General features: G+C 49.4%; 7 protein-coding genes across 7 annotated transcripts; 4 read left to right on the plus strand and 3 right to left on the minus strand.

Annotated features, from left to right (window-relative positions):
- Positions 1 to 919: 919 nt before the first annotated feature.
- EPUS_07086 (uncharacterized protein) lies at positions 920 to 2,278 on the minus strand (the record flags this gene model as incomplete). The annotated part of the gene is made up of 3 exons (XM_007788112.1): positions 920 to 1,803; positions 1,865 to 2,005; positions 2,062 to 2,278. The coding sequence occupies 3 exons, from the start codon at positions 2,276 to 2,278 to the stop codon at positions 920 to 922; spliced, it is 1,242 nt and encodes a 413-aa protein (XP_007786302.1).
- Positions 2,279 to 3,320: 1,042 nt separating this feature from the next.
- Positions 3,321 to 7,410, plus strand: EPUS_07087 (uncharacterized protein; the record flags this gene model as incomplete). The annotated part of the gene is made up of 4 exons (XM_007788113.1): positions 3,321 to 3,880; positions 3,939 to 4,071; positions 4,118 to 5,926; positions 5,974 to 7,410. 4 exons carry the CDS (start codon positions 3,321 to 3,323, stop codon positions 7,408 to 7,410), a joined length of 3,939 nt encoding a protein of 1,312 aa, XP_007786303.1.
- Positions 7,411 to 8,096: 686 nt separating this feature from the next.
- On the plus strand, positions 8,097 to 11,454 carry EPUS_07088 (uncharacterized protein; the record flags this gene model as incomplete). Its single annotated transcript, XM_007788114.1, has 3 exons — positions 8,097 to 8,579; positions 8,633 to 11,154; positions 11,211 to 11,454. The coding sequence occupies 3 exons, from the start codon at positions 8,097 to 8,099 to the stop codon at positions 11,452 to 11,454; spliced, it is 3,249 nt and encodes a 1,082-aa protein (XP_007786304.1).
- A 708-nt stretch (positions 11,455 to 12,162) lies between these two features.
- On the plus strand, positions 12,163 to 14,955 carry EPUS_07089 (Cytochrome P450 61; the record flags this gene model as incomplete). The annotated part of the gene is made up of 4 exons (XM_007788115.1): positions 12,163 to 12,328; positions 12,392 to 12,542; positions 12,591 to 13,839; positions 14,407 to 14,955. 4 exons carry the CDS (start codon positions 12,163 to 12,165, stop codon positions 14,953 to 14,955), a joined length of 2,115 nt encoding a protein of 704 aa, XP_007786305.1.
- A 412-nt stretch (positions 14,956 to 15,367) lies between these two features.
- Positions 15,368 to 17,697, minus strand: EPUS_07090 (uncharacterized protein; the record flags this gene model as incomplete). The annotated part of the gene is made up of 2 exons (XM_007788116.1): positions 15,368 to 16,824; positions 16,872 to 17,697. 2 exons carry the CDS (start codon positions 17,695 to 17,697, stop codon positions 15,368 to 15,370), a joined length of 2,283 nt encoding a protein of 760 aa, XP_007786306.1.
- A 338-nt stretch (positions 17,698 to 18,035) lies between these two features.
- EPUS_07091 (uncharacterized protein) lies at positions 18,036 to 21,844 on the minus strand (the record flags this gene model as incomplete). Its single annotated transcript, XM_007788117.1, has 3 exons — positions 18,036 to 19,022; positions 19,079 to 19,204; positions 19,859 to 21,844. The coding sequence occupies 3 exons, from the start codon at positions 21,842 to 21,844 to the stop codon at positions 18,036 to 18,038; spliced, it is 3,099 nt and encodes a 1,032-aa protein (XP_007786307.1).
- Positions 21,845 to 22,521: 677 nt separating this feature from the next.
- EPUS_07092 (uncharacterized protein) lies at positions 22,522 to 25,608 on the plus strand (the record flags this gene model as incomplete). The annotated part of the gene is made up of 10 exons (XM_007788118.1): positions 22,522 to 22,539; positions 22,627 to 22,899; positions 22,956 to 23,088; positions 23,140 to 23,202; positions 23,318 to 23,376; positions 23,784 to 23,880; positions 23,935 to 24,044; positions 24,093 to 24,331; positions 24,375 to 24,480; positions 24,529 to 25,608. The coding sequence occupies 10 exons, from the start codon at positions 22,522 to 22,524 to the stop codon at positions 25,606 to 25,608; spliced, it is 2,178 nt and encodes a 725-aa protein (XP_007786308.1).
- Positions 25,609 to 27,751: the final 2,143 nt, after the last annotated feature.

Here is a 27,751-nt window from a genome sequence, read left to right on the forward strand (position 1 = left end):
TTGAAGTCGTACGTGAAATGCGCTTTATCCTGTCGGGCCAGATATTGCGATATGGTTCCGGTGAGGAAGAGGATGACGACGACGGTGGTGGCGATCCAGAAGGGGCCGTAGAGGTCGGCGTTGCCGTCCAGGACGTCGAGGAAGGGCGGCGCGCGGGGGAGGAAAGGGAGCAGGGCGGCGCGGCAGCGGCGGAGCACGGTGGTGGTGTCGACGTCGAAGAATTGGGCGTAGAAGGCGAGGGTCCAGAGGTAGCGTTTCGAGGTTGAGGAAGGAGGGTGGGGGGAGATGTTGTTATTGTTGTTGTTGTTGGGGAGGTTGAGCGGGTTGGTGGAGCTGGAGAGGAAGGGGGTGCTGTCCGGTTGGATTTTGGAGTTGGTGCGGGTGTCGAAGTCTAGAATGGGATCGAGGTTTGCTTGGTCAGTTTGGGGGGTTAGATTATGGAGGCTGATTGAGGCGCGCACTTGAGGAGTGGAATTCTAGATTGTCTTCTTGGAGATCGGTGTTACCCAGGTCCTGTTGTTTTGGTGTTAGCTTGTGTAGATGTCACAGGTGGCTGTATTGTTCACCTCTGTGTCGACGTCCACGACAACATCGTAACCTCTATTGGCCATTTTGAAGGTGAGGTGCGGCCTACTGGGTCTTCTAGGCCTGGCTTGGGCTTCAAGAGTGATGGTAGATGTGGTTGGTAGGATGCTGTACGTGGCACTTGTTCTACTGCCACGCACCCGGTCCATTGCCAGTCACCACTCATACATAGCCTTCACACTGCACGTAGCAATCCAGGGTTGACCACGATACAGTACTGTTGCAGATGTCAAGGGGACGATATTGGTAAACAGCGAATTTATAGACTCTTCTTCAACTCCAAAGCAGAATAAGTGCTTGATGATATATGGATATGCCTCTTTCCGTGCCCCGTCTATCTTCTGAATGGGAAGGCGCCTCTGAGCCGGACAAGATACGCCCAAAGTGTTCTATCATATCCATTTCTTGCCAGCCAGAATGACATGACTCCTGCGAACACAGTCAACGTTATCGACGTTGCTGGTCTCCGGTACTTCCACATCATCTTCGATGCCTTTTGCAGCAGCTCTTCTCTCCTCAGCTGGGCTGCCTGGCGCGCAAAGAGCTCCTCTCCTTTCTTGACTGATTGCCTTTCCTTGAGATTCCGAGAAGTCTTGAGAACACTGTTCGATGGTATTCTCCACCATATCAGATTAGGCAATTTCTCTGGTGGGTGGGTGTTGAAGAGCTGCATTGTTTTAGAGATGAGTGATTCCAAATCCAATGGCTGCGGCAACTTCGACAAGGTAAAGTGTAGCATTTCGGGCTCCTCGATTGGTATTTCTAGCAGCTCTTCGCGGCGCGACATGACGATTGCGGTGAACATGTAGATTGCTACAACCGGCTCGTGAGACAGAATGAAATCGTACAGCCGTGCAATATCGCTGTACTCCTGAATGTCATGTGCATAAAGCGTCAATGTTGCAGCCAGAGCAAAGAATGGCTGGGTGCGCGAAAGACGCCTTCCTAGCTCTGGGTCTGCTGACCCAAGTAGAATAGGGATGAATTGGAGATGTCGTAAAGAGGGTGTGAGAGATGGAAGCATGTAGTCGCGGATTCGTAATAAGGATATCCTAGCTACGGCTGCTGGCACAAGCTGATCGCCAAGTACCAGAAGTAGAACCTGTACTATATCATGGTAGCCTTGGAAATAGCACAGCATCGGATGCTCTCTCAGAACCTGAACGATAACGTCCGAGAGACTCGATTTACGGCCCTCGATTTTCTTTTCGGATTCACCTAGCAGCGAGGTAAGCGTACAGCACGGCAGTACTCATTATCCAGACTGAATCAAACACACCATGAGGATAATACACAAAAGCTCGGTTGACATCGAGCTGCACCTGGTCTTCGTCTCGATGTGGAGGCAGTTCTTTCCATGCTGATAGGTTGATTTCTGGCTCCTCCACCACCCCAGCCTCGCTTCCGATGAGCAATGGCCCTATGCAGTCTGTTACATTCTGCGAGTATAAGACAAGATATGAGCACCCTACTCACATGCTTTGCGCCGTAATTCGTCGTTTATGAGACCACCGTCTGATGTAGCCAGCCGAATGAGGCTGTCAATGTTGCTTTCCTCACATGCTCGTGTGATGGATACATGTTTTGATTCGGTCTCGCGACTTGGCGCATCTGCCGAGTGCTCAATCTGTGAAGAGCCCTGTCCTGAACTCCTGGAGGTTGGCCCAGCCGTCTTGTCAACCGTCCCGCTCATTGCAGCCCATGACAAGTGGAGGGCGACTCGGCCGCGCTGGAATTATTGCTGGTGGGTTCGTGGCTGGTAGATGATGCACAGTGGATTATTCAAATCTGGTGTTGCACAGATATGTCCACCACGTTTGGGGTTGTTCTAGGCATACGATGACCGAAAAGCCGGGGTTGCTCAAGTCATTCTTCTTGAATTTGTTCCTTTCTGCAGCATGGGTGCTGGTCGCACAAGCAAAGTCAAGTCCAATCCCGACTCCCAGGATGATCACGAGACGCCAATAATGCCAGCCACGGACGACATATCGTATCACATTTGCTCGAGTCATGGAGCAGGTAGCAAACATTTTGAAAATAAAGTTCAGGAGAGATTATGAATCCCTTGCCAACTAGCCAGGAACGTTGCCCGCACTCAACCAGCTGGATCAGCCAGTCCGAGTCCTGGACGCGACGCGTGTTCTAGGCTACATCGTCGCCAATTGGGCACCTCAACATCCTCACCTCAGTCCAGCAGACAATCATGGCGACTTGCAGATTGTCGCTTTCAATCTTCCATCATCCTCCCCTGGAAGGTTGTCATACAGGCCAATGAGACCCAGGAACATAGTTTGACATATTTGTCCCTCCCGCTCCAAGCAAACTCGAAGGCACTACCTCTGATGATCCTCCTCCTCCTCCGATTCCCCTCATAGTATTCCCAGCCGATACTTGTCGGTGAAGCATGTGTCCCTGCATCGGATTTTGGCTGTTGTGCCGAGCACGAGCACCAAACCTGCATGACTACTGATTGAAGATATTTGAAAAGGTGTACACAGAGATTACCTGCGAGCCATCTCCACCGATGTTCCTCAGCTGTCCCATGCTTGTCTCACGTCTCGATCTCCATTCTAGTCATTGCTTTACTAGGCCTTGCCGATAGCGACTTTGCCTAATCATCCTTTCCACGGTGGGGGAGTAATTGCGGATCCGATTTCTCTCATATCTCCTCATTAGCAGCAGAAAAGTTTGGTGCAGAGGAGTTATTTAACCAAGCATTCGAAGATCATCCTCTGATGGCGAGCGGCACTATAGTGCATCAGAACAACGGACCCGTCGCTAGAAGACCGGTCCAGGATACTACACAAGATATTGGCAATCCACCACCAATGCTGGATGACCGAGCTTTTGGAGTTCTTTCACAAACCATCATTCCAAGCACAACGATAAGGTGGATACTGCCAGCCCGCATCCGGAACCCAATTCATAACGATGTCATCTTCATCAGCGAGAGCTTTATCCAGCTCCGAGAATTCCTTCCAGCACGTCATCTAGCCACCTTGCCGGACAGGCTGGACATGGGCTGTCGCATTCTAGCGGCAAGAATTATCTCATATGTCGATGCCACTCCATTTATCGAGCAAGTCGTCAAGCAAGAGGAGCGCGATGGAGATGATTCGAAGCTAGGCCTACCGTCCCAAATTTTGGTGTTGACCTTGGACTGCTGTGAGATTGCTTTTGTGTACGCGGAAGATATCGCGCACAACCGGATTAGATTCAGAGTAGGTAAATGGAAGCTTCCTGCAGATGTGTCTTGTCTAGGACAATATGGCAAGCACTTGGCTGTCGATTCCAAGTAAGCAAATACAAGAATCCTGTTTCCATGATACTCGGGAAGAAATTGATGGCATTAGATCGTGTACCCTTGCAGTATCACCAGCATGCGGTCAGTTAGGCATCATACGCCTAAAGACATTTTCTGAGCTTCGCGAGGAGATCTCAGCGTATGACACTAATAGAACGGAAGTCTTCACACCTCTGAAAGAGGTGAGAATCACCTTCCTCTGCTGTTGATTGTGACTAATTTCTGCAGCAACGCTTTGTACAAGTAGATGGCTTGATCTTAAGGGTGGAGTTCCTTCTTTGCTCGTCCACTGTGCAACCAAAGACCGTCCTTGCACTACTGATCTCCAAGAATGAGGCTACATATGTATACCTATACTCATGGGGAGAAAAGGCCCCTTTGACGACGGCCAAGCTGGAGAATTGTGGCCCTCACAGGCTTCCAGACAAGGACAGAATGCCGTTACTGATGATTCCTTCCAACCATAACGCTTCATTCACTCTTGTCACTGAGTCCGGCTTAACGGTTTACGATGATGTGCTTTCGTCTGATTATCGAAAGATTCACGTTGAGATTCCTCAGACATTTCCTTCAAACTTTGTGAGCTCTCGCCGAAGTCCACTGTGGGTTCAATGGGCGAAGCCATGTCGTCACTCAGAATACCTAAAGACCCACGACGATTTCTATCTGGTTCGAGAGGACGGGCGACTAGAATACTTCGAAATCATGCACAATACACCATCGAAAGTTCAAAATGGAGGTGAGATTGGGTCCATCAAAATTTCCGTTGATTCAGCATTTGCCATCATTGAGTCGCACCCAGGTCATGGTGGTGACATGTGCGTGGCCGGTGGAGACATGACTGATGGTGCTGTTTGCCATATGATGGCGAGAATGCCCCTGGATCAATTTCAGACCATTACAAACCTTGCACCACTACGGGACATGTTGATCCTTCATCCGAAAAGCCGCGATGAAGATGCACATCAGATCTTCGTATGTGCTGGCAAAGGCGAGGGTCATGCCGCTGTAGCTGAGATTCGCCGTGGTCTGGAAGCCAGAATCAGTTTGCTTGTGGAACAGGAAGATTCTTTCGCGGTTACTGGACTCTGGGTTCTACCAGAGATTAACTTCGACCACCTTACGATGCTGGTTTCCTACCCTTTGCACACCTTGGCCGTGTGCATCAATCTCCAAAAAGCAGCACTAGAAACAGCAGACGAAGGCTTAGCATGTCAGGGCCTGCAGTTGAACTGTCAAACCCTGGCCTTTGCGGTCAGCAAAGAAAGTCTTATCGTGCAGGTGACTCCTCTGGCAACGACAGTTCTGTCTGCATTGCCCAAGGTAAGTTCGGTTGCTAGGGAGCACGCGGATGGTCGCGTGTCTATTGCTAGCATAAGCCTGGATAACATGCTGATCGCGACAGCCACAATGGCAAACGATATCTTCAAGGTTCAACTCACCTCCATCGATGTCGATGATACTAGTATTAGCATCAATGGTTGCTCGACGGCTTATTCTATCATGGAAGAACCAAGCAGCATCCTCTTGGCTAACTTTGGCGGAGCTCGGCTCCTCATCATTGGCACTATCGTTGGATCAGTACACATTTTAGCAATCGAACATGGCCAGGGATTGCGCCACATATTGCGGAACCCAATCAGTACACTCTTCTCTCATGTCGAAGCGTCCGCGATATGCAGTCTGGTCTTGCTTACGGACCCAGCTCTAGGACCACCAGCACTGGCTTGTGGCACAAGAAACGGCTGGCTGTTGAACATGACTATCACGCCAAGTCTTATAAATGATCCTCAGGAAAATAGGCAATCGCCCAGCATTGTATTAGGTAGACCGCCAGATCTGCCTAACTTTCTTACATTGCAAGCAGAAAGTGCTCAGCACATGGGTCAAACCTCGGTTCAGCTGACTTCCGACCCAGAAGATGCATCTGCTGCTGTACTCGTCTGCGGCTCTGATGTCCATCGACTGTGTTATACGCGATCGGCCGGGGCTGCCACCTTTAAAGTCTTAAGAATTTGGTTCACTGATGTTGCTCAGGTCTGTCTTCCATTATCAATCGAAGTCTCTGCTGACCTGCGCTCTAGCCAGAATTTGGTCAGCCAGAGATCAGCGCTGTTGCTGCACTCTACAGACACCCGTACTCCGGAATGAATCATCTGGAGGCCACGCTCGTTTGCGTTACTAGGGATGATCTCCTTGTCTCATCGCTATCTTTAGAATCAAGCATCGTGCCACAAAGGATGTTGCTGTCTGGTGATCCGCACAAAATGGTCCACGTCAAGGGATTGAACAAACTCGCCGTTGCCATAACTCAAACCAAGTTGATCGCAGATCGCGCTCCTGATCGGCCGGCTAGACGCATCATTCGCCCCGGAATTCAACTCCTAGATCCAGACCGTCGTGGCTCGAGTTCTCCTCAGGGGCAGGTTGTGCTCCTGGGCCAGGCAGGGTCTCGGATCACTTCTCTGATAAGCTGGACAGCAGTTCATGACGAAAAGAACGTAGAGATGATTGTGGTTGGCCTTTGTATTGATGGTGCCGATACGGCACATTGCGACGGACGTATCGTCTACCTGACAGTGGCAAAAGATGGTCAACAGAACGGAGACCTAGATATTGAAATCAAGCGTTCAATCAGACTCGTCGGAGCTCCCGTTTACTCGCTCGCTCTTTACGGTCAATCATCGCTTGTTGTCTGTGCTGGCACAGACCTCTTCCTGCAAAGCCTGGACCTTGTGACCAGGAATTGGAGTCGTTCCACGCGTTATGCGCTACCATCACCAGCGGTGTCTCTCTACGTGTCCGACCACTTCATCTATGCAACCACTGCACGGCATTCACTCAAAGTATTTGAGGTTCAAGGTGGCGAACTCAAATTACGAGCTCAAGAGACCAAAACTAGAGATGCTATCAGAGATGCCACTCATTTTGTTGGCACGGACGAGGGAGGTTTGCTGGCGGTTGCTAGCAATAAGGGTGGTAGGGTTCTTGGCTATTCGAAGCAAGAGCAAGATGGATTTTCGTTGCTTTTTGATGCAAGATTCCCAGTCCCAATCAACTGTTTGAGAGAACATGGAAAGGGTGGCTCAATCACTACGACTGGCCAAAGGTACTATGGTAGCACGCAGGATGGGGCTCTGTATCAGTTCACTGTCTTAAGTCGGCGGGAGTGGGAATTTCTGAACTTCATCGCAGGTCTCACATGGAAAAAACCCGCCGTCGAGTCGAAAGTCAAGCGCAAAAGCTCAAGCACTCAGCGCAAAGAGCGGAAGAAACCCCGGCCACCAGATATGCACATCAATGGCGACCACATCGCTGACCTGCTGCACAGTGGTCCCTGTAAGCTGCGCCATCTCCTGGAGGAGCCTCCTCGCGCAAGATTGCAAGGACAAGAGTCGCTCTCTCCAGATCAAAAGTTCCGTGAGCTCTCTGCACTTGGTGAGCCTCTCTTCGGCGCAAGCGAAGACCCTGTGCTCGCTGCTTCACAATGGATGCAAAGATTAGTGAGCAATACATCGTAACTCGGTATTGCTTCTCAGCATCTATCCATCAGACAGGACCTCGGTATCCATCAGCAGGTGGAATATTTGGCACTCAATGCGCATCTGATTGCGGCATACGGCTTTTCAGACAGGTTGAAACGATCATCACATCACACAAATGGTGGTGGGCGGTGAGGCGATGTTTCCACGGTTAGGTACAGAGTAGATAGTAGAGTATTGTGTAATGTGCGACGCTGTGTTTTGTAACTAATTAGTGGGAAGAAAGTGGCCCGCTTGAACCAAATGGAGAGCACTGTTTCCCAACTTGCCATTGGTATAGGCATGGCCGGCCACAGACACACTGACAGAAATAATGGGATGAAAGCTTCCTTTCTGGGGCAAGGGTATACAATGGTTATCATCAGGACACAATCCTTGTACGTCGTAGCTTTTAAAGTTCTACTAAGTGCCTCCGAGGAACTGCCGATTGTTCTCAAAACATGATCTATTGCCCTACAACTGACAAACACAGCGTTCTACCGTATTCTACTGGTTCTACATCACATTCAATCAGCTCCGAGTCCCAGGTGTAGCTCAATCACGGTCTCAAGCAGGACACACGCTTTTCATCTGTCCTATAACAGCAGATTACATGTCGCCTCCTGCGAATCGGGAACGATATTCTGCTCAGCTGCCTACCGTAAATCGATAAACGAAGATAGAACATGGCGCCCAAGAAGAAGGGCGGCAAAACACAAGCTGATGACTGGGAGGCTGAACTCGGTGAATCTCCAGATGCCCCACCCGAGGCCACCAATATTACCTCAGAAGATGTCAACGGCGACGCTGAAGCGGCGAATGGCGGAGGCGGGTTGCTCGCCGCGTTAAAGAAGAACAAAAACAAACGTGCAAAGAAGGGCAAACCTGTTGATGACTTCCTGGAGGGAGAAGATGCACCTGCCACCGACGAAGCTGCGGGAGACTCAATTCTTAAGGACAAAGCACCAGAAGAGGCGAACTTGGAACGTGATGATCTATTTGCCAGCACGGCCAAGAAGGGCAAAGCCGTGCAAAAGGCTGCTGAGAAGGCTGCTGAAGATGCTGCTGCTGCTGATGATGGTGAGAGGAACGAAGATGGTAGCCTGAAGTCAAAGAAGGAGAAAGAAAAGGAGAAGAAGGAGAGGGAGAAGCAGCGGAAGAAGGAGCAGGTGAGCTACTGTGACTGCTTGAGGCTTAGTATGATATTGACCTTTCTATATAGGCTGCTAAGAAGAAAGCTACTGCGCCAACACCTGCTGCGAAAGTCGAACCAGCCAAACCTACGCCAGAGGTCAAGGCAGAAGCGCCACAAGCTGCTGATGCGACTGGCAAGAAAAAGAAGCTTCCGGCACATTTAGCCGCTATCCAGAAACAACAAGAGGCTCTCCAAAAACTGCGAGAAGAGCAAGCCAAGCTTGATGCTGAGGCGAGGGCGGCAGAGGAGGAACGGCAGCGCAGGGAGGCTGAAGAGGAGAAGCGCAAGGAAGAAGCTCGAGCTCGTAAGAAGGAGAAAGAAAAGGAGAAGAAGGAGCAGCTAAAGAAAGAAGGAAAGTTCATGTCCGAAGCTGAGAAGAAACGGAGAGCTCAGCAAGATCATCGAATGAAGCAAATGCTTGATGCTGGTGTCAAAGTCGAGGGCCTGAAGGGTGATGCAGACGTTGCAGCGGAGCGCAAGAAATCTGCCCCAGACAAGAAGAAGAAGGTTCCCAAGAAGCAAGAGGACGATCTTGAAGCTGCTGCAGAACGTGCCAGGTTACAAGCCGAAGAAGCAGAACAGGAGCGAAAGAGACTTGCTGAAGCGGTAGCAAAGGCCAAAGCCGAAGCCGAAGCTATTGAGGCAGCAGCGCCACACGAAAGCGACGGTTTGGAGGACTGGGAGCAGGCAGCAGATGCAGAAGATGTGAAGGACAGTTGGGACGCTGAGTCGGGCGACGAGGCGACATCACAATCTCCACGAGTTACCAATGGAGCGAAGCAAGCAGGCTCCGTCATCAATGGCAAGCCCACAGCCAATATTCCCGTACGGGCATCAAAGCCTCAAAATAAAGATGGATATGCAGAGTCGGACTCTGATGAGGAGTCTTCTTCGGGAGAGGAGGGCACCACAGCGCAGAAGGCAGCCGCTCAAAAGAAGGCCGAAGCAGCGGCCCGAAGACAAAAGGCGCACGAAGAAGCATTGGCAGCCCGATCGGCAGACAACCTCAGGTCTCCAATTTGCTGTATTCTTGGCCATGTCGATACTGGGAAAACAAAATTGCTGGACAAGATCCGACAGACTAACGTACAAGAAGGCGAAGCAGGTGGTATCACTCAACAGATCGGCGCTACCTATTTTCCAACGTCGGCTTTGCAGGAGAAGATTGCCGCTGTCAATAAAGATGGCAATTTCGACTTCAAAGTGCCAGGTCTTCTGGTTATTGATACACCAGGTCACGAATCTTTTTCGAATCTGCGATCGCGGGGATCTTCGCTCTGCAACATTGCCATCCTCGTGGTTGATATCATGCACGGTCTAGAGCCACAAACTTTGGAGTCCATGAGGCTGCTGAGGGACCGCAAGACACCTTTTATTGTGGCGTTGAACAAAATCGATCGGTTGTATGGTTGGAAAAAGATCGACAACAATGGCTTTCTGGACAGTCTGGCAATGCAAAACAAGGGTGTGCAGAGTGAATTCAGGGACAGGTTGGACAAGACGAAGGTCGCTTTTGCCGAGCAAGGCTTCAACTCGGAACTCTTTTCGGAGAACAAATCCATGGCCAAAAACGTGTCTCTGGTGCCAACCTCCGCACATACTGGCGAGGGCATCCCGGACATGCTCAAACTTCTTATCACCCTTACACAAGAACGCATGACCAACAAACTCATGTACCTCTCGGAAGTCGAGTGTACGGTACTTGAAGTCAAGGTTATAGAGGGGCTTGGGACTACAATCGATGTTATCCTTTCGAACGGGGTGCTTCGGGAAGGTGATCGAATCGTGTTGTGCGGTCTGAACGGTGCCATCACAACCAACATCCGTGCTCTTCTTACACCCGCCCCTCTCAAAGAATTAAGACTGAAGTCGGCATATGTTCACAACAAGGAAGCCAAGGCGTCGTTGGGTGTCAAGATTGCCGCAAATGACCTTGAAGGCGCAATTGCAGGGTCGCGTCTGCTAGTTGTTGGCCCGGAGGACGATGAAGAGGACCTCGAAGACGAAGTGATGGGTGACTTGGCCCAGCTGCTCAACAAAGTGTCCAAAGATTCGAGAGGTGTCAGCGTGCAGGCTTCTACTTTGGGTTCACTGGAGGCCTTGCTTGAATTTCTCAAAGTCTCAAAGATTCCTGTGGCCAACATCTCGATTGGGCCCGTGTACAAACGAGATGTCCTGATGGCTGGAACAATGTTGGAGAAGGCGAAACAATACGCTGTGATGCTGTGCTTCGATGTCAAGGTCGACAAAGATGCTCAAGCGTATGCAGATGAGGTGGGAGTCAAGATCTTCACTGCTGATATCATCTATCACTTGTTCGATGATTTCACGAAGCATATGGCAGCATTGGCCGAGCAGAAGAAGGAGGAGAACAAGCTTCTGGCGGTGTTCCCCTGCGTGCTCACCCCCATCAAAGTCTTCAACAAGAAGGACCCGATCGTGATTGGTGTGGATGTTACGGATGGCAACTTGAGACTTACAACCCCTATTGCGGCTGTGAAGACCAACCCTGTGACAAATGTGAAAGAGGTCATACACCTTGGTAGAGTGTCAGTACCCTCCCGTGCGTTTGTGTCTCCCGTCAAGAAGGCTAATCATCGTGCAGGACATCCATTGAAAGGGATCACAAGCACATTCCTCTTGTCAAGAAGGGTCAGCCATCAGTTGCAATCAAGATCGAAGGACCCAACCAGCCGCTGTATGGTCGGCAGCTCGAAGAGTCTGACATCCTGTACTCGCTCATCTCGCGGAATTCCATAGACACGCTGAAGGAGTTCTATCGGGCGGACGTCAGTACAGATGAATGGCAGCTAATACGAAAGTTGAAGCCGCTATTCGATATCCCATGAAGGGGCTGATGCAGCACCCGGTCCATAGATGACAATTAGCTAGTGAGTGATGTTGCATGGTGTGGTCATTCTCCTAGCACCAACACGATGGAATTGTTCATGGAGAATGGTTTCATAATGGCTCTGTTGAAAAGCGATGACAGCTGATGTATATTGTACCATGACCGTATAGAGAGCTCCTATTTCTGGTAAAACTGTATCTCTGTCCTCCGCTTCAGCTGTGACAAACAATCTCCCGCCTGCACCACCTCTAATGTGTTATGAATTGATATTCAGCCTGCTCAGAGTGACAGGGAGGGTGACTTGTCCAGTACTAGTAGTTAGTAGTGTTCCGTTGGTCGCTCTGGATGATCGGAGCATTGGAGCGTTGCACCATCGGAGCACTGGCTTCCGACATGGCGTTACATGTAAGAGCACACAATTAAGAACTGACTAAGTTAATTCTACCATTTCCACACCCCAAATTCAGCGCTCCTCCTGTGGTGAAGTATTCTTTCCTAAAGGGTCGAGGCGTGACGCTGATCCTCCTGAAGAATAAATCTCTTTTCCTTCGTGAAAGTCATTCGTTGGCCCTGCGTATCGTATCGTCTCACCTCTGACCTGCTTGAATTTTGTGCCACCAAAAAGCTTGAGGCTCGTCCCCGTCAGGCACGGCATTCCGATTTGACAGCCCAACTTTGGCCCCTTGGGTAGCCGCAAACTTCCAACATGGACACCGGCCTCAATGGCAGTTTCACATCCCCTCTCGCAAATGCCAACCTACGTATTCATCGCGACGTGGACAGTGCTGGCTTATTATCCAGTGTCTACAATGGTGTCAGTGGATGGAATGCTGTGCTCACCCTCCTCCTAACTCTCATCGCATATGATCAATGTGAGATACTTCCCCCCTCATTTCTGGCCCCCGTTCCCGGCGAATGCTAATCATCCCGTGCAGTCAGCTATAAATGGCAGAAGGGTTCTCTCATCGGCCCAGCATGGAAAATACCTTTTATGGGCCCGTTCCTCGAATCCGTCTATCCTAATTTCCTTGAATACAAAGCAAAATGGGCCAGCGGTACCTTAAGCTGCGTGTCGGTCTTTCACAAGTACGCCTGACGCTGAAGGATAGTACAACATCGCTCATGGGTCTGCAGATTCGTCGTTATTGCCTCGACCCGAGATATGGCCCGCAAGGTCTTCAACTCGCCCCAATACGTCAAACCCTGCGTGGTTGATGTGGCACACAAACTCTTACGCCCTAACAACTGGGTTTTTCTCGATGGAAAGGCGCATGTGGAATATCGAAAAGGTCTCAACGGTCTATTCACGCGACAGGCGCTCGAGATGTACCTGCCGGGACAAGAGGAAGTCTACAACAAATACTTTGCAAGGTTTCTGGAAATTTCCGAAGAGAACAATGGCAAAGCAATTCCATGGATGCCGGTGTTCCGTGAATTGATGTGCGCTGTCTCATGTCGAACGTTTGTCGGACATTACATGTCGGATCGTGTTGTCAAGAAGATCGCCGATGATTACTACCTGATCACTGCGGCGCTCGAGCTGGTCAATTTCCCCATGATCATCCCGTTCACAAAGACTTGGTATGGAAAGAAGGCTGCGGATATGGTCCTGGACGAGTTCGCCAAATGCGCGGCGAAGTCGAAGGTCCGAATTGCTGCCGGAGGCGATGTTACCTGCATCATGGATGCCTGGATCAAATCAATGCACGACTCAGCCCAATACCGTGAGAGGATTGCAAAAGGTGTCAAGGTCGAGGATGCGGGCAAGCCGGCGATGTTACTGCGAGAATTCTCTGACTTTGAGATTGCTATGACGTTGTTCACCTTCCTGTTCGCATCACAAGATGCTACCAGCAGCGCGTCCACGTGGCTGTTCCAAATCCTGGCCGATCGACCAGATCTGCTTGACAAAGTGAGGGAGGAGAACCTGAGGGTGAGGGGTGGAGACAAGGACGTACCGTTCAGCATGGATCTGCTCGAATCGATGGTGTACACACGAGCATTCGTCAAGGAGACACTACGATACCGGCCGCCAGTCATCATGGTACCGTATGAAGTGAAGAGGGACTTTCCCATTACCGACAACTACATTTTGAAGAAGGGGTCAATGGTTGTCCCGTCGGTATGGCCAGCCACCCATGATCCTGAGGCATACCCAAATCCAGACTCGTTCGACCCCGAGAGATGGATCACTGGTGATGCGGAAAAGCAATCCAAGAATTGGCTTGTGTTCGGGACAGGGCCTCATTACTGCCTGGGCCAGATTTATGCAATGCTAAATCTGATGGCTATGATCGGCAAGGCAAGTATGCATCTGGATTGGGTACATCATGCCACACCACTCTCTGAGGATATTAAAGTGTTTGCAACCATCTTCCCTCAGGTAAGTCTGGCGAACTTGGATACTAGTTGGTCGATAGTGCTGACTGACATGCGTAGGATGATTGCCCTCTCGTATTCTCCAAGCGACCTTGAACGGATGATGTTGTATTGGACTACCAGGATTTTGGTGCACCGACGAGAACGGATGTCACTGTCATTTGGATGTGGGCAGCGGGTAAATAATGATGTCCAGCAAAAGGTCTCAAACCCAGGCCATTGCCCACAGCGGTAACTGGTAGATGGGGTTGACAGTGCAAAGAGTCTATTGTTAGAGGGCACTTCTAGAGGGTCGAAAAAGACGCGTTTTCCATCATCTATCCAGTACATAGACTTTTCTCATTACCCCTTTTTACTTAGAACACGCAGACACTTTCTCGCTTTCTCTTACCGTCTCGACCAACCTCTTTTATCCTGTGCTACAGCAAGACATGACCATATCTACAGAAACCCCCCGCCCCCAACCCAAATCCTTCTCCTCCAGCACCAAACATGCCTGAGACACAGACACGGTTCCTAAGCCCGTCCTTACGCTACGATACACCTATTACACCCGTCTAATAACGTCTAGACCTCCCTCGACCCAGGAAGAGCCGCTTTCGCGCCATTCCAAGCCCAAGCCCAAGCCCAAGCCCAAGCCCAAGCCCAAGCCCAAGCCCAAGCCCAAGCCCAAGCCCAAGCCCAAGCCCAAGCCCAAGCCCAAGCCCAAGCCCAAGCCCAAGCCCAAGCCCAAGCCCAAGCCCAAGCCCAAGCCCAAGCCCAAGCCCAAGCCCAAGCCCAAGCCCAAGCCCAAGCCCAAGCCCAAGCCCAAGCCCAAGCCCAAGCCCAAGCCCAAGCCCAAGCCCAAGCCCAAGCCCAAGCCCAAGCCCAAGCCCAAGCCCAAGCCCAAGCCCAAGCCCAAGCCCAAGCCCAAGCCCAAGCCCAAGCCCAAGCCCAAGCCCAAGCCCAAGCCCAAGCCCAAGCCCAAGCCCAAGCCCAAGCCCAAGCCCAAGCCCAAGCCCAAGCCCAAGCCCAAGCCCAAGCCCAAGCCCAAGCCCAAGCCCAAGCCCAAGCCCAAGCCCAAGCCCAAGCCCAAGCCCAAGCCCAAGCCCAAGCCCAAGCCCAAGCCCAAGCCAACTGAGCACTTCAAGTTCTTTCTTTCAGTTGTGCACGACCCAGCCCTGCGGAGGTGCGCGAGAAAGGCGAAACGCGGTATTCCTACTCCGTACCGGGAACGAATTGAGCTGTGTAGCCATACACACTCTCTCCCTCCTCCTCCTCCTCCCCCTATCACTGGTGACTGTGACTGTGACGTGACGTGCAGGCTTCTTCAGACGCTGAGCTGAGCTGATCGGGGCCGTTTCCGGTTCAGTTCATGGGAATTTTAACTGCAGGATCGGCCGCCGGCAATCTCTTTGGTGGTTCGGGCTTCGTTTGGTCATGATTAATTACAGTGGCGCTCTTCTCGATGTTCATCTCGATATCTGTTTTTTCCCATTCCCATTCCCATTAATTTTTATCTCTAGTTTAATCGAGCGGGCTCTTTGTTTCTGTCAGTATTCATCCTCGTCCTCGTCCTCGTCCTCATCGTCATCGTCATCGCTAGCGATCCAAACCTGCCCCTCCCTCACTACGCCATGGACATCATGGCCGCGGGTAAGGCTGCTGCAGGTGCTGCTGTAGCCGTCATCCTCACCGTCCTCGGGCTCCGTGCCGGTGTCGTTATCAGTGCGGCCAGCAGGGCGTGAGTAGCGATGGCCGATCCAGTCGTAATTCCTGACCCGGGAACCCAGCGTCTTTGGTGGAGTGAAGGCTTGCACACCCATACCCACACCCACACCCGGACCTCTACCTATCGCATCTATATCCATGGCCACATCATCGCCAGAAGCTGCGTTGGTGCCATGCACAACACCATCCCAAAACTCCCCGAGAAAAAAACGGCGTATATATCTCCAATCGAGCGGGTAGACCGTCTCGTACTTGAGTGGGCCGAGAATCTTCTCTTCGTTCCTGCTACTTCTGGCCCTCGCTCTCCCTCTCCCTCTCCCCCTCTCCGAAGCATCACCACCACCTCTTCTCCCTCGCGTTCCCAGCCGACAGAAAGCCCTCACGCCCCCCCGCCGATCGCGCACAAAGAAAGAATCCGCCCCCGGCCACCTCATCCACCCCAGCCCCAGACCGAACCAATCATCCTGAGCCAGTGCCAAGATCTTCCCACCAGCGAAGACGCCGGTTTCCCACGCGTGGCCCGCCGCCGCCGCATCGTCCTCTCCTGCGTGACCGGGCCCGGTCGTCGAGGCGGTCTGCGTGTTACTCTGGGAGAGGACGGGGAATCGGGTCATGAAGACGGCGTGGGCGAGTTCGTGCACGAGCGTGACGGCGAGGAAGAAGATGGCGCGTTCCCTCTGCGCGTCGCTTATTTCTTCGCATCTTGTCGTCGTCGTCGTCGTCTCTTGCTTACCTTCTTTGCCTGGTCCTCGCGTGCTGGTTTGCGATTCTGGCTGTGGTCGGGGTGAATGGGTGAAATGCGGATGCGTCATGCGGAGGAAGAGTGGGGAGATGTTGATGAGCGCGTGCGTGCCGCGGAAATTGAGGGCGCGGAGGTGTTGCTGCTTTTTATCAGTGTCTTTCGAATTGCAAGTGGCATTGTGATTCCTGTTGCTGTTGGAGGAAGGGGAAGTGAAGGCTTGTGGTTGTGGATGTGGTTGTGGATGTGGTTGTGGATGTGGTTGTGGATGTGGTTGTGGATGTGGTTGTGGATGTGGTTGTGGATGTGGTTGTGGATGTGGTTGTGGATGTGGTTGTGGATGTGGTTGTGGATGTGGTTGTGGATGTGGTTGTGGATGTGGTTGTGGATGTGGTTGTGTGGATGTGGATGTGGTTGTGGATGTGGTTGTGGATGTGGTTGTGGATGTGGTTGTGGATGTGGTTGTGGATGTGGTTGTGGATGTGGTTGTGGATGTGCTTGTGGATGTGGTGGGTGGAGGTGCGCGGGGGTGGGAAGGAGCTGGGGCAGTCTTGCTTTGGCATGCCATGAGGAAGGTTTACTGATACCTCTGTTCCAAATCGTGTCTGCGTTCCTACTGCTGGATTGTCTCAAGTCCCCTGCCGTTTGTCCCGACGTGCGGTGTTGTGGCGGGGTGTGCCGTTCTGTATACGCCCACCTGGTTGCCAGTCGTGGATCCGGACTGATCTGGATACTGATGTGATCTGTTAGCGTCACTAAAGTCTCCATCGTCAATTGGTACTCCGCTGGTGGCAAGCCTGTTCCTGGCGGACCGGCAAATGAGGATTCTGAAAGCCATGTTACGGGTGCGTTGAAGATGTAGGATTCTGCCTGCAAGAGAGTTAGAGGGGTCGTGATAAGGGTATGGAAGAATGGTAAGGTATGAGGGGAGATGAGGAATTTTGTTGCGAGGCGAAGAGAGGTTGCAAGATAGGGAAGAGTAATGGCTAGACCTGTAAGGGCCCGGAAGAGGGGATGGATAGGATTGTTTAGGTTGGTGAAGAGGAGGCGGTGGTGCAGGCTTGGGATTGTTTCAGGAGAAGGTGGGTCAACAAGAGCGGCGAGTTCAGCCGTTGGGAGGTGGCGCACGAAACGGTCGTTCTGATGCCACGGTTGAGCTGCCGGTGGTCGGACGGAGGATGATGCCGAATATGGATGCCAATTGCAGTGGCAATCCTCAGGTGGCTGAACCCGACGACGTTTCCGAGGTGGCAGTTCTCTGTCGGGTTCGTAAAGGATCACCTGTCTGCCTTTCTGGTTCCTTTTTCTCTTACCTAAAGCGTCATTCCTGATCTCGGATAATCTTCTTGGTCCGAAGAATGTAACGGGCACGGACGAAGAAATAGGAGAATGAGAAAAGAAGGAATCTGACATGGCAGCACTGTGAAGGGAAGGCAGTAAAAAGACGATAACGTGGGAACAGCCATCGTATCGCCATCAATCGGACCACTTCGTCTTCTGGCAAACCTTTGTCGATTGAGCAGAACGCTACAAGTACGCTTTGTAGTCCAGATGCGGAAACTCTTACTATTTTGAGACATACACAGCCCAATCGTGATCGTCAAATCCAAACGGCTCTCCTAGCAGAATAAGGAACGACAAACAGAATGACTCGAAGGTCTCATTAAACCTCTTGAGGCTGCTCTCGGACACTTGCTGGATATAACAGATGTCGTAGTGTGAGGAAATCTTAGCTGGAAAAATATGTAGGCTTATCTGTACAGTAAATCTTCCACCATCTCACCAATGGCCAAACTGCTTGTTAGTCCCGGACTTTCGATGGCCAGAAGATTGATGAATCCGGGAAAACCATCCTCTTCCTGGATGATGAAGTCTTGAAAATTCTTGCCAGCGGTGGCACCTGACTTTCCAATTTTCGGCCTTATGCCACAGTAATCTAGGTCAATTGCATCTCGCTTTACGGAAGGAAGATATGTCTGTATCATATCAATGGCTTCTGTGAGGCGACTCGGATTTGGTTTCAGGTCGTTTGGGTCATCTATCCATTCAACATCTGGACCGAATCGTACGCGTCCAGTCATGTCCAGGGTGAGATGGGTTCCAAGACCACCAAATCCAGGGACAGGAGCAGGATATAACAACGTCTTCGGTTTTGGATGACTTGCCGAGTATGAATAGTAGCTTCCCTTTGCATAGTATGCTTTTCGATGTCGTTCCTTTGGCAACACCATATTATTGATAGCGCATGCAAAAAGTCCAGCACTGTTGATAAGGGTTTCAACTTCTATAGAGTCTTCACCGCCATCCGCATTCCCTGTGTAGATCTTGTAACCCCCCTTTCCGCTGTCTATCGGCTCTATCCTTGTGACCGCGGTATGAAAAGCGCAATCACCACCTTTTTCTAGGAAATCGCCTTCAAGGTACGACATGAAGGAATGACTGTCGACGATTCCTGTTGACTCGCTTTCGAGCACACCGGCCTCGGCTCGGACATCAGGTTCGCGTTGGGTGATGTACTCTCGGGTAAGGAATCTCGTGGGAACGTCAATTGAGGTTGCGAATTCATGAACTCTGTGTAGTTCGCTCATCTGCTGGTCGTCTTGCGCGATGATCCATTTCTTGGTATTTCGATGAGGTATGCCTTGCTTCGAACAGAGCTCGTACATCATATTCTTGCCTTTGAGGCACAACTTGGTCTTGAGTGATCCATGGCCATAATAGAGACCAGCATGTATGACCTGCAAGAACATATTATCAGATATGAGCGATCCGCACCATCGAGCCTGCTACTCACCTCCGAGTTCCTACTGCTTGTCTCCGTCCCAACAGAGCCATGTCGCTCAATGAGAATGGTTGAAGTGCCTTCTTGTGCAGCAAGCCGCCGAGCAATTGCAAGACCTACGGCTCCCGCACCAATCACCTGTATAGAGGATAGAAGTCAGTCGGGTGGTGGATATGAAACGCATGGAAATGAAGACAGGTCTTGGTACCGCATGTGTAAAATCTGCTTGCCTGGATCTCGAAGTTGAGAAGTAGCGTGCCGCAGCTCTTCTAGCACAGGAAACTGGAAGTAATTTCATAGACATACTGCCTCAAGCCTCCAGGGCCTCCTCGCTGGGTCACATTTTGGTTGAGAGCTCTGTGAAAGAGAATACAAGGCTGGCAAAGCTATCAAGTGACGTCGATCTGAAGCTCGCGACTTCGATCCCTAAGTATCCTTATCTACAGTTTTCAACAACCAGAAGTGTGTCGATGCGGTGACGTGAATGGAAACCCAGAAGAAGACCAAAGTTCGTTCGTAGCCTTGATGACCATCAGCGCACGATCTAGTCTTATTCTATCTGTATTCCGAGGGATACTTCTTATGGCTCGTCTTCATGGCTTGAGGGTGAGCCTAAGGCCTACAGGGGCGTGATCCCACCGTTTAATTCAAACCGGAGCCACCTGTCCCGGTAACGGGAGATATTGAATCAGTTCATGGGGAAAGGAAGATTTTAAACCGGGGCAGAGTGACACCAACGTTCATTCTAATCATGAAATAAGTTGTCTATCTTCGATCCTTTCCCTGGTTCACCAATTGGTCAAAATGCGCCTTCTGCTCCTCCGCGAGCTTTCCCTGGGTATCACTGATTATCGTCAATACAAGACTGTAATTATAGTACAAAAATCGACTCCTCTTGGACGCGTCTCCAGCCCCCTTTGCCAGCCTGGTCATCAAAGCCTCATATTCACTCCTCAATCTTCCCAGACTATTGGATACAGGCTCATTATCGCTTGCATCACTACTGAGCGCAAGTATGCCATGCAGAAATTGTCCAAACTTTTGAGTCACTGGATGAGGTGCCACAGACGTCTTCGAAGCATCATTCCCGACCAGGGAGAATGCCGCGACTGCGCCTCGATTGTTGGGGGAGATCACTTTCTTCAGTGACTCGCAATGCTGATCCATGATTATCTGAAAGCGTGGCCACAGAAGCATGTTCATGCCGTTGATGTATGAGTCTGCTAGGGGAACCTTGCGTCTTTGTAACTCGAACGCAAAGTATTGATTGATCCGGACGCAAAGCAAAACACCGAAACAATCTGTGTTGTTCTCAATGAGCTGCTTGGTCATTCCATGCCCGAGTGCGAACGATGGCTCGAAGATTTCAGTCACTTTGCGAGACACCTGGTGATAACTCTTCATAGAGAACAATTCTGTGAACACGGAGTACTCTGAGCACACATTGTCAATCAATGCAAGGTTGAAGTTGTAGAACGGCGTTTCTAAGTAGCAGCGAGTCTTGTCCTCGTCGGTAAGACACGCTGCTATTGCATTGCTAGCTTTTGTTCTGAGAATATCTGGTCTTCTGCCTAGATTAAAAGCGTCGTGCTGGGGAGGAGGACCCTTGGGAGACGCGAGTAAATTGCGGCGTGCTGATGAGGATTCTGATCCAAGGACTTCACTTTGATCAATTATATGAACCGAGAGCTTTTCCAACGCTTGTTGGTAGCGTGTGAAATTGCTGGTGTAGTACCACTTCATTGTGTTGATATATGCTTGGCCGATTTCTTCAGCTAGAACAGAGCTATGTCTCGCCAAAAACGAGTACAAGTCTTTGTACTTGATAAGTGTTTGTTGTTGTATGATCTGTGCATTGATGTTGGGTGATCTCAATGCTTTGATTTGGGCGACAATAAAGTCGCGTATTCGCTCCACAGCCTTCGCTTTGAGGTTGTCTAGAAGCGGTATGACGTCCTCAATGGCCTTGACAGAGCCAGACGTTTTCTTCGCTATCGTGGTTGACCGAGACTCCAGCTCTTTAAGAGCTCGGATCCAGTTATCATCTACAGGGCTTTCGGATATAGTTCGAACTGTAAGTGGTGAAATGCTGATCTCTTCCACTGCAGGTCCAAGCAGTTTTTCAACCTTCCTCCTATTTTCGAGCTTGGCATTGAGTTGTGTTGACCTGGTTTGAAGACTCTCAATCTCAGCTGACACAGTCCCCAACTCATTCTGAAAATTGGTCAGATATGACTCGACAGACTTCAAGACTTTGTCGCAGTCTTCAATCGCATCATGAAGGCCTTTATACCTCTCAAGTTCATCAGCAGAGCTATGCTCCAGATGGCCAAGAGTGGACACTAATTTGATTTCTGCCTCCTCTTCTTCGGCATAATCTTCGAGACTGAGGTTCCCAAAGTCAATGTCTATTTTGAAATCTTCCGGTTTTCTTGTTAAACTTTGCTCCTCGTTTCCGTCCTGTACCCCTTTCTTGGTGGAAGAGATGCCGAGTATGCTTCGTAGGAGATTCAACGGATCTGGCATATTAGGAGAGGGCTTATGCTCTTGGTGTAGAGAAGGCCCGTTGGACATACGCGATGTCCTTGGTAAAGAGACGTTTGAGCCATTCGAGCTGAAGCCAAGCGATAACGAGGAACTGCCTGCAATCAGTCCCAGTCCAGATCTTCGGCTAGGAGCGAGATGCAAACTCCGTTTAGGAGCAGGGGAATGATTCCTATTCTGAGGTGGAGGTGATCCACTAGGTGTCAAGTGGCCAGAGGAATGATCCAGCCACATCGCGCCTCAATTTTCCGTTATTTGGATGACATTTTGAAATGGTCCTCACCAGACTTGACCACCATTCGTGATCTGCGCTGCACTGGCAATGTGGACTCTGTAACGAAACGCCAAGGAATACTACGTACTTATTCCTACTTCAAAATACGGAATCATGCACCAAAAGTCATCACTATGCGCTAACAAGGATAAGTAAAAGCTAGCCTCTCTCGTACTAGTATCTGTCAGTAGTCAGTCAGGGAGTCTGATAGTCGGAGGGACCGGATGGCTAAAGCTTAACTGACACAGGCCTGTAAGCCCCGCCAAATAGGGCTCTAGGAGCCTCTAGAAAAAGGGGCAGATAGCAGCAGCTCTAGGGCTCCACCTTCATGGCACATATTTTACGTGACGTTAAAGCTTAGATCGATTGTGCTAGTGGCGCTCTAATATTAGCGTACATTGACGACTTTTGGTGCACCACTCCGTACTAACTTACCAGTACAGTAGCGTGAAAGTTGGATTCCCCCACTTTCTCATCTTTCCATCTGCATCTGCCTGCAACGTTTATTTTTCGACCTTTCCCGTCCATCGCACAAGAGTGTTGCTCAACACGTATATTCTGACACTCACTCCTCTTTCTTGTATACACACTTCTCTGTCACTATTTCTTCAATTACCTTTCCATCTGCTCCAGCATCATGGCGGATGATGCGCAGGTGAGAACCATTCAATTTGCCCCTCACAGCCCTGTCACCGTTCGTATCTGCACTTATGAACTTGTTGCTGACTGCTGCGCTATATAGCATGAGCACACTTTTGAAAGCGTCAGTGCCGGTGCCTCTGACACCACCCCTACACAATGCTCAGCATTGAGAAAGAACGGTTATGTTTGTATGGGTAAAGAGGATCGTCCTTGCAAAATTGTCGAGATGTCTACTTCCAAGACGGGAAAACACGGTCACGCAAAGGTCCATTTGACCGGTATTGACATCTTCACTGGCAAGAAGTACGATGAACTATCTCCATCTACCCACCCCATGAAGGTTCCAGAGGTCACCCGGAAGGAATATACACTGGTAAGAACATTATTCACATTTGTAGTTTGAGTAGAATTGCTAACAGCGATTCCCAGCTTGATATTTCTAGAGATAACTTCCTTTCTCTCATGGATGAAGCTGGCAACACGAAGGATGATATCGAGCTCAAAGATGGTGAAGTCAAAGACAAGATCACAAAGCTTTTCATCGACCAGGGCAAAGATACTAGTGAGTCTCGGTCCTGTTCCTCTGCGAAGTGCCACATTAACATGAGGGCAGACGTTGTCATCTTGACCTCTATGGGCATGCAGGTTGCCACAGAGGCCAAAGAGGCTCCCCAGGGTTGAATGAACTATCAACAGCACTTGTTTGAGCTGCTGGATTTCAAGTCACTTGCAAGTATTCCAATTAGGTTCCACCTCTCCACCAGCACGTGACCATGATTTCTGTTGTCAAGGGCTGAAATATGTTTCTGAAGCACAGCTCTTGGTCATCTCAAAAGCAGGTCTGGAGCCGGTACAAGGTCATAAAATGACAGTCTTGTTAAGTCTGGACCGTGAGCTGCTGTTCTGGTGGATTTGTTCGCGTGTAGATTAGTGCATAGCCAATCTTAGGATCAACTCCCGTAGCAAATCCCGTCTGCTAGAACATGACCGCCCCCTGATTTTCATCACAACCCAGGTTTTCCACCAGTGCGTTTTCTCACGTGCGTATAAATTTTGCATCAGAGATAACATGAGTAGTGATGCTTGATGGAGTTTGTTGAAGGTGAACCATGTGAACAATGCGGCTCAACGACCCTTACTTTTGTCAATGCTGTCAAATTTTGTGAGAACGGTCATGATCAAGGAGTATGCAGCACTCCTTTTGCCTTGCCATGCATTGCAGATGCTGCCGTGAACCATGTAATGACCAGACCGTAGGAGGGCCAAATCGTTGGTGAGGATGAAGCCGACTGGGGTACCCAAGGCAGGATTGTACGGAAGAAGGTAGAGCGAATCAGGGAGAAGACACAAAAAGGTGAGCGTGCATCAGAACCGTTATGATGTTGAACCCTTGGTTCACTCTCAGAAGTTTACAGGGGTCCACGAGCGTTCCGCCTGTTCGTTCAGGCATACCAATTCATCTTGTGGAAGCAATGCTACATTCTGATTCATGAAAAGGATTTACCACCAGAGCTATGGGTTGGTCGTTCTTCACTTCTGATTGGATAGACGGCTAACCACATTCAGACGATTATCAGAGACTTGTGGACGCTCAGGCTGTCAAAGCTACTCCACAGGCTAGAGTCACCAGATCGAGTTGGTTCTGAAAGCCAAATACTTTCCTCCGGTGAGGAAAGAGACGAAGACCATACTAGGAGGGTGTCGAAGAGAGTTATTGGTTCTCCAAAGCTCATTGAGACTCTAGCGTTATGCTATATGGGCATTTTGTTACTGCGTCTGCCTGTTAGGCTTCAGGATCTCTACCGGTGAGTCCCAAACTCACGATGAAGACTTTGCTGATTGTTAAAGATGGGCTAAAGAAGAGCATATTCTTTACATCCGAGCGATTCGAGGAGTTCCCATCGATATACAGGAGAAGCTTCCAGGAGAATATCACAAAGCCCTTGATACAACAGTAAGGCTATGTAATTACTCAGAAGAGTCTACTAATACCTGCCACCAGGTAATGCTCCAGCCGCAGGACTTGCACGGTGCAGTCTCAGACCTAGGAAACTTGTATTACCGAGCGTTCGGGTTACTTCTACCACCACTGAACTACGAAATATTACTTTACAGATATATTACCTATCTCGCTCTTCCACTCGAGATCTTTCCAGCAGTTCAGGGATTGGCACAACTAACTCGCTCAGACTTTCGCTACTCAATTACAAAAGAGATTCGAAGAGAGCAAGGCTCAGCTTTTCCGGAAGTAGAGTTAATGTCACTGCTCGTGGTTGCGGTCAAGCTCTTCTACCCAGTTGATGACGCACAACGTCGCCCCCAATCCCTTCACGAGCCTGCGACTCATCAGATGGATTGGATATCCTGGAAGCGACGTCGGCAAGATCTGGCAAAAGAACCTCCGGGGACTCGTCTGGTATGGGGAAGCGAGATTGACGTTCGCGATACAGACGTCTTCAAAATGAGCCAGCAAGAGTTGGACTCATATATGAATTGGTATCAGAAGACATGGGTCAAGGAACCCCGACCAGGTTTGGAAGACAGTGTGAACAAGGACATCCTGGACATGTTCTCGCTCCATAGTCTGGAGCCGTCTGGCAAGCTGAGATCAATGCAATGTGAGCATGAGCTGGAGGAAGCTGCCATACATAGAGCTCTTTCTACAACACACTCCCTCGAGTTCCAGAGACCCATAACAGATGACGAAATAGGCGACCAAGAAGCGAACATCAAGCGTCCTGGAGAGGAGTACAAGTCGTACAGGTCAGAAGAGGAGCTACCAGATGTTGTGAAGGTTTTCTTCAGAGCGGCTGCTGAAACCGCTTGCACGTCGGTCAAGAACCTTATCTTGGCAGTGCTACAGGCAGAGGCAAAGATGACAACCTGGAAAAGAGCCAAGCGAAGAGCAGAGGTCACAGGACATGAGTTTGATCTGGATGCAGAAATGCGCGGCCGAGCTGCTAGCAGAATGGAGATGCACGTGCCGCAGGAAATGGAAGCCACAAACATCAGAAGCAATCTGGTCCAAAGAGAGGAAAGCGAAGAGAACAGTGATGTAGATATGCAAATGATCTCGTCATAGAGCTCTTTATTGCTTTTCAAAAGACCTAAAGATAGTGCTTAACAGGAAGAGGCACTCTTAATATGATGACAGCAAAAGCCATTAATGTGCGCCTAGACCGAGTCTAACCGTGAGATCGCTTGAGCACATAAAGATACGTGACTAAGTCCCTTTGTAAGCTAATGTGTCGGACGTTGCTGACTAATCAGGAGAATAGAATCTGAATAGCAAGTTGTTCTATCTAATTGACCGCGCAAGGAGAGCCTATTTATACATACCAAATTGCTATCCACCAAACCACGGTAAAATTTGACATTTATTTAATTGGTCCGCATTGGGACCAGGGGTCCTTAGCGCTTGTAACCTTAATTGAAAATAGACCAATCAGACGCCTGCATAGAAACTTTATTTATGAAGAGCTAACCATATTCGGAATCACAACAAACAACAGCAAAACTCCTCATATTTGCTATGAGGGTGGTAAATGCCTATCCCAACAACGCGATTTGTAGCAAATAGGGATGTTGCATTTGCCACAGGACCATATGGACTGTCGAATGCCTTTTCTGCTTCCTCTAGCCCTGTGGGGGGCATTGACAGGCCTCTCAGAGAGGGCATTAAATGGCCTGCCTCGTTTCGTAGTAGCTGGATTACAGACCTGGCAGCGGCGATAATTATCCAATTTGACCCAGGAGTGCCCTTTGTAGCTGCCTTTTGGTACTAATTTTGTATGTGGAGCGCAGCTCTTTTGGGGCGGCCTTGGGCGTCGTTGCCGTAGAATAGCTCCAGGTCCGCGGAGCAGATTTTTCGCAATTTCTTCTTGAAATTCTGCATGCGAGAGTATTTTGATCCTTTTGCTATTTCTATCCTCTTTGCCTTTATTAGCTAGCTTATATAGAATATAAGTGTTAGTAACAGCTGTATTAATAAGGAAGAAGAATAAAGGGAACTAGTTGCGCCTATAGTAATGTTGAGCTATTATGTAATAGCTATTCAGCTTTGCATGATTATCTGAGCCGCCTATCTCTTTATTATAATGATCAAGAGGATATAGTTTCCTTAGAAATAGTCTTAGAGAGGGCATAAAGGGCGTAGGCAGTACAGAGGGCGTAAAGGATGCAGAGGGCACAGAGGGCGTAGAACTTACAGAACTTACTAAATTCGCTAAATCAAGAGATTCTATAAATTTGGCATATTTTAAAGAAGTATTACAGCATTTAATAGCATTAAAATAGACGTATTTATCAACAAGAGGGTTATATATTGTAATTATTATTACCTTTAAAGCTGAATTGCAAAAGACGATATAGTTAATGCTACTAATAACCTAATTAAACTACTCTTTATAATTATTCTGCTTTATTATTATATTTCTAAGATATACTAGCTCTTTTAGTATCCTTAACCCTGCTTTTGCTATACTATTAGCACTAATACTAAGCTTATATAGCTTTTAATAGAGCTTATAAGTAATAAAGAAGTTATTAAGATGTAGGATATAAAAGGGCCTTAGTTATAAAAAGCGCTCTAAAAGCAAATACGCAAAATCAAGTACTACTACTTTACTTTGAGAGAACTTAGAGTACTTACCTAATTTAGCCACTTTCTTAATAATATTACTGAACTTGAAATTAATTATATAATTATTAGAATAATAAAGATTATAAATCTTATATCCCTTGTTAATAGCCTTTATATTTATCTAAATTATATATTTTAAATAACCTTTATGTTACAGCACGTGAACACGCTAAGCACAGACAGGCACTAAGGGATTGCCTGGCGCTCTGCGAAGAAGCTATGACAGGCTTGGACAAGCCTACCGGACCCTGAACTACCTACAAGGTCGGTACCTCCCGACGTAGTGTTCAGAGGTGCTCATCCATGAGCACTTGGGAACAATGCTCAAGGACGTCTCCGCATGAGCAACGCTCCAGGACGTCTCCGCATGAGCAATGCTACGAGGTGTTCCGTCGTGAGCACTTGAGAGCACGAATCTCCTAGCCTATATAAGCACGCTCGTTTCCCAGATAGTTTCATAGTCTTCGTAGTCAACTCATGTTATCAGCTCATACCTAAGTTGAAGACATCTTAGTATTGTTCACTGCACTTCCTGTTCTACCCAACCAACCCTTTGGACCCAGCTTCTAGTTGAGACTTGTCT

This window comes from Endocarpon pusillum, assembly GCF_000464535.1.
Source record: "Endocarpon pusillum Z07020 unplaced genomic scaffold C712049, whole genome shotgun sequence".
Classification (NCBI taxonomy): Eukaryota; Fungi; Ascomycota; class Eurotiomycetes; order Verrucariales; family Verrucariaceae; genus Endocarpon; species Endocarpon pusillum.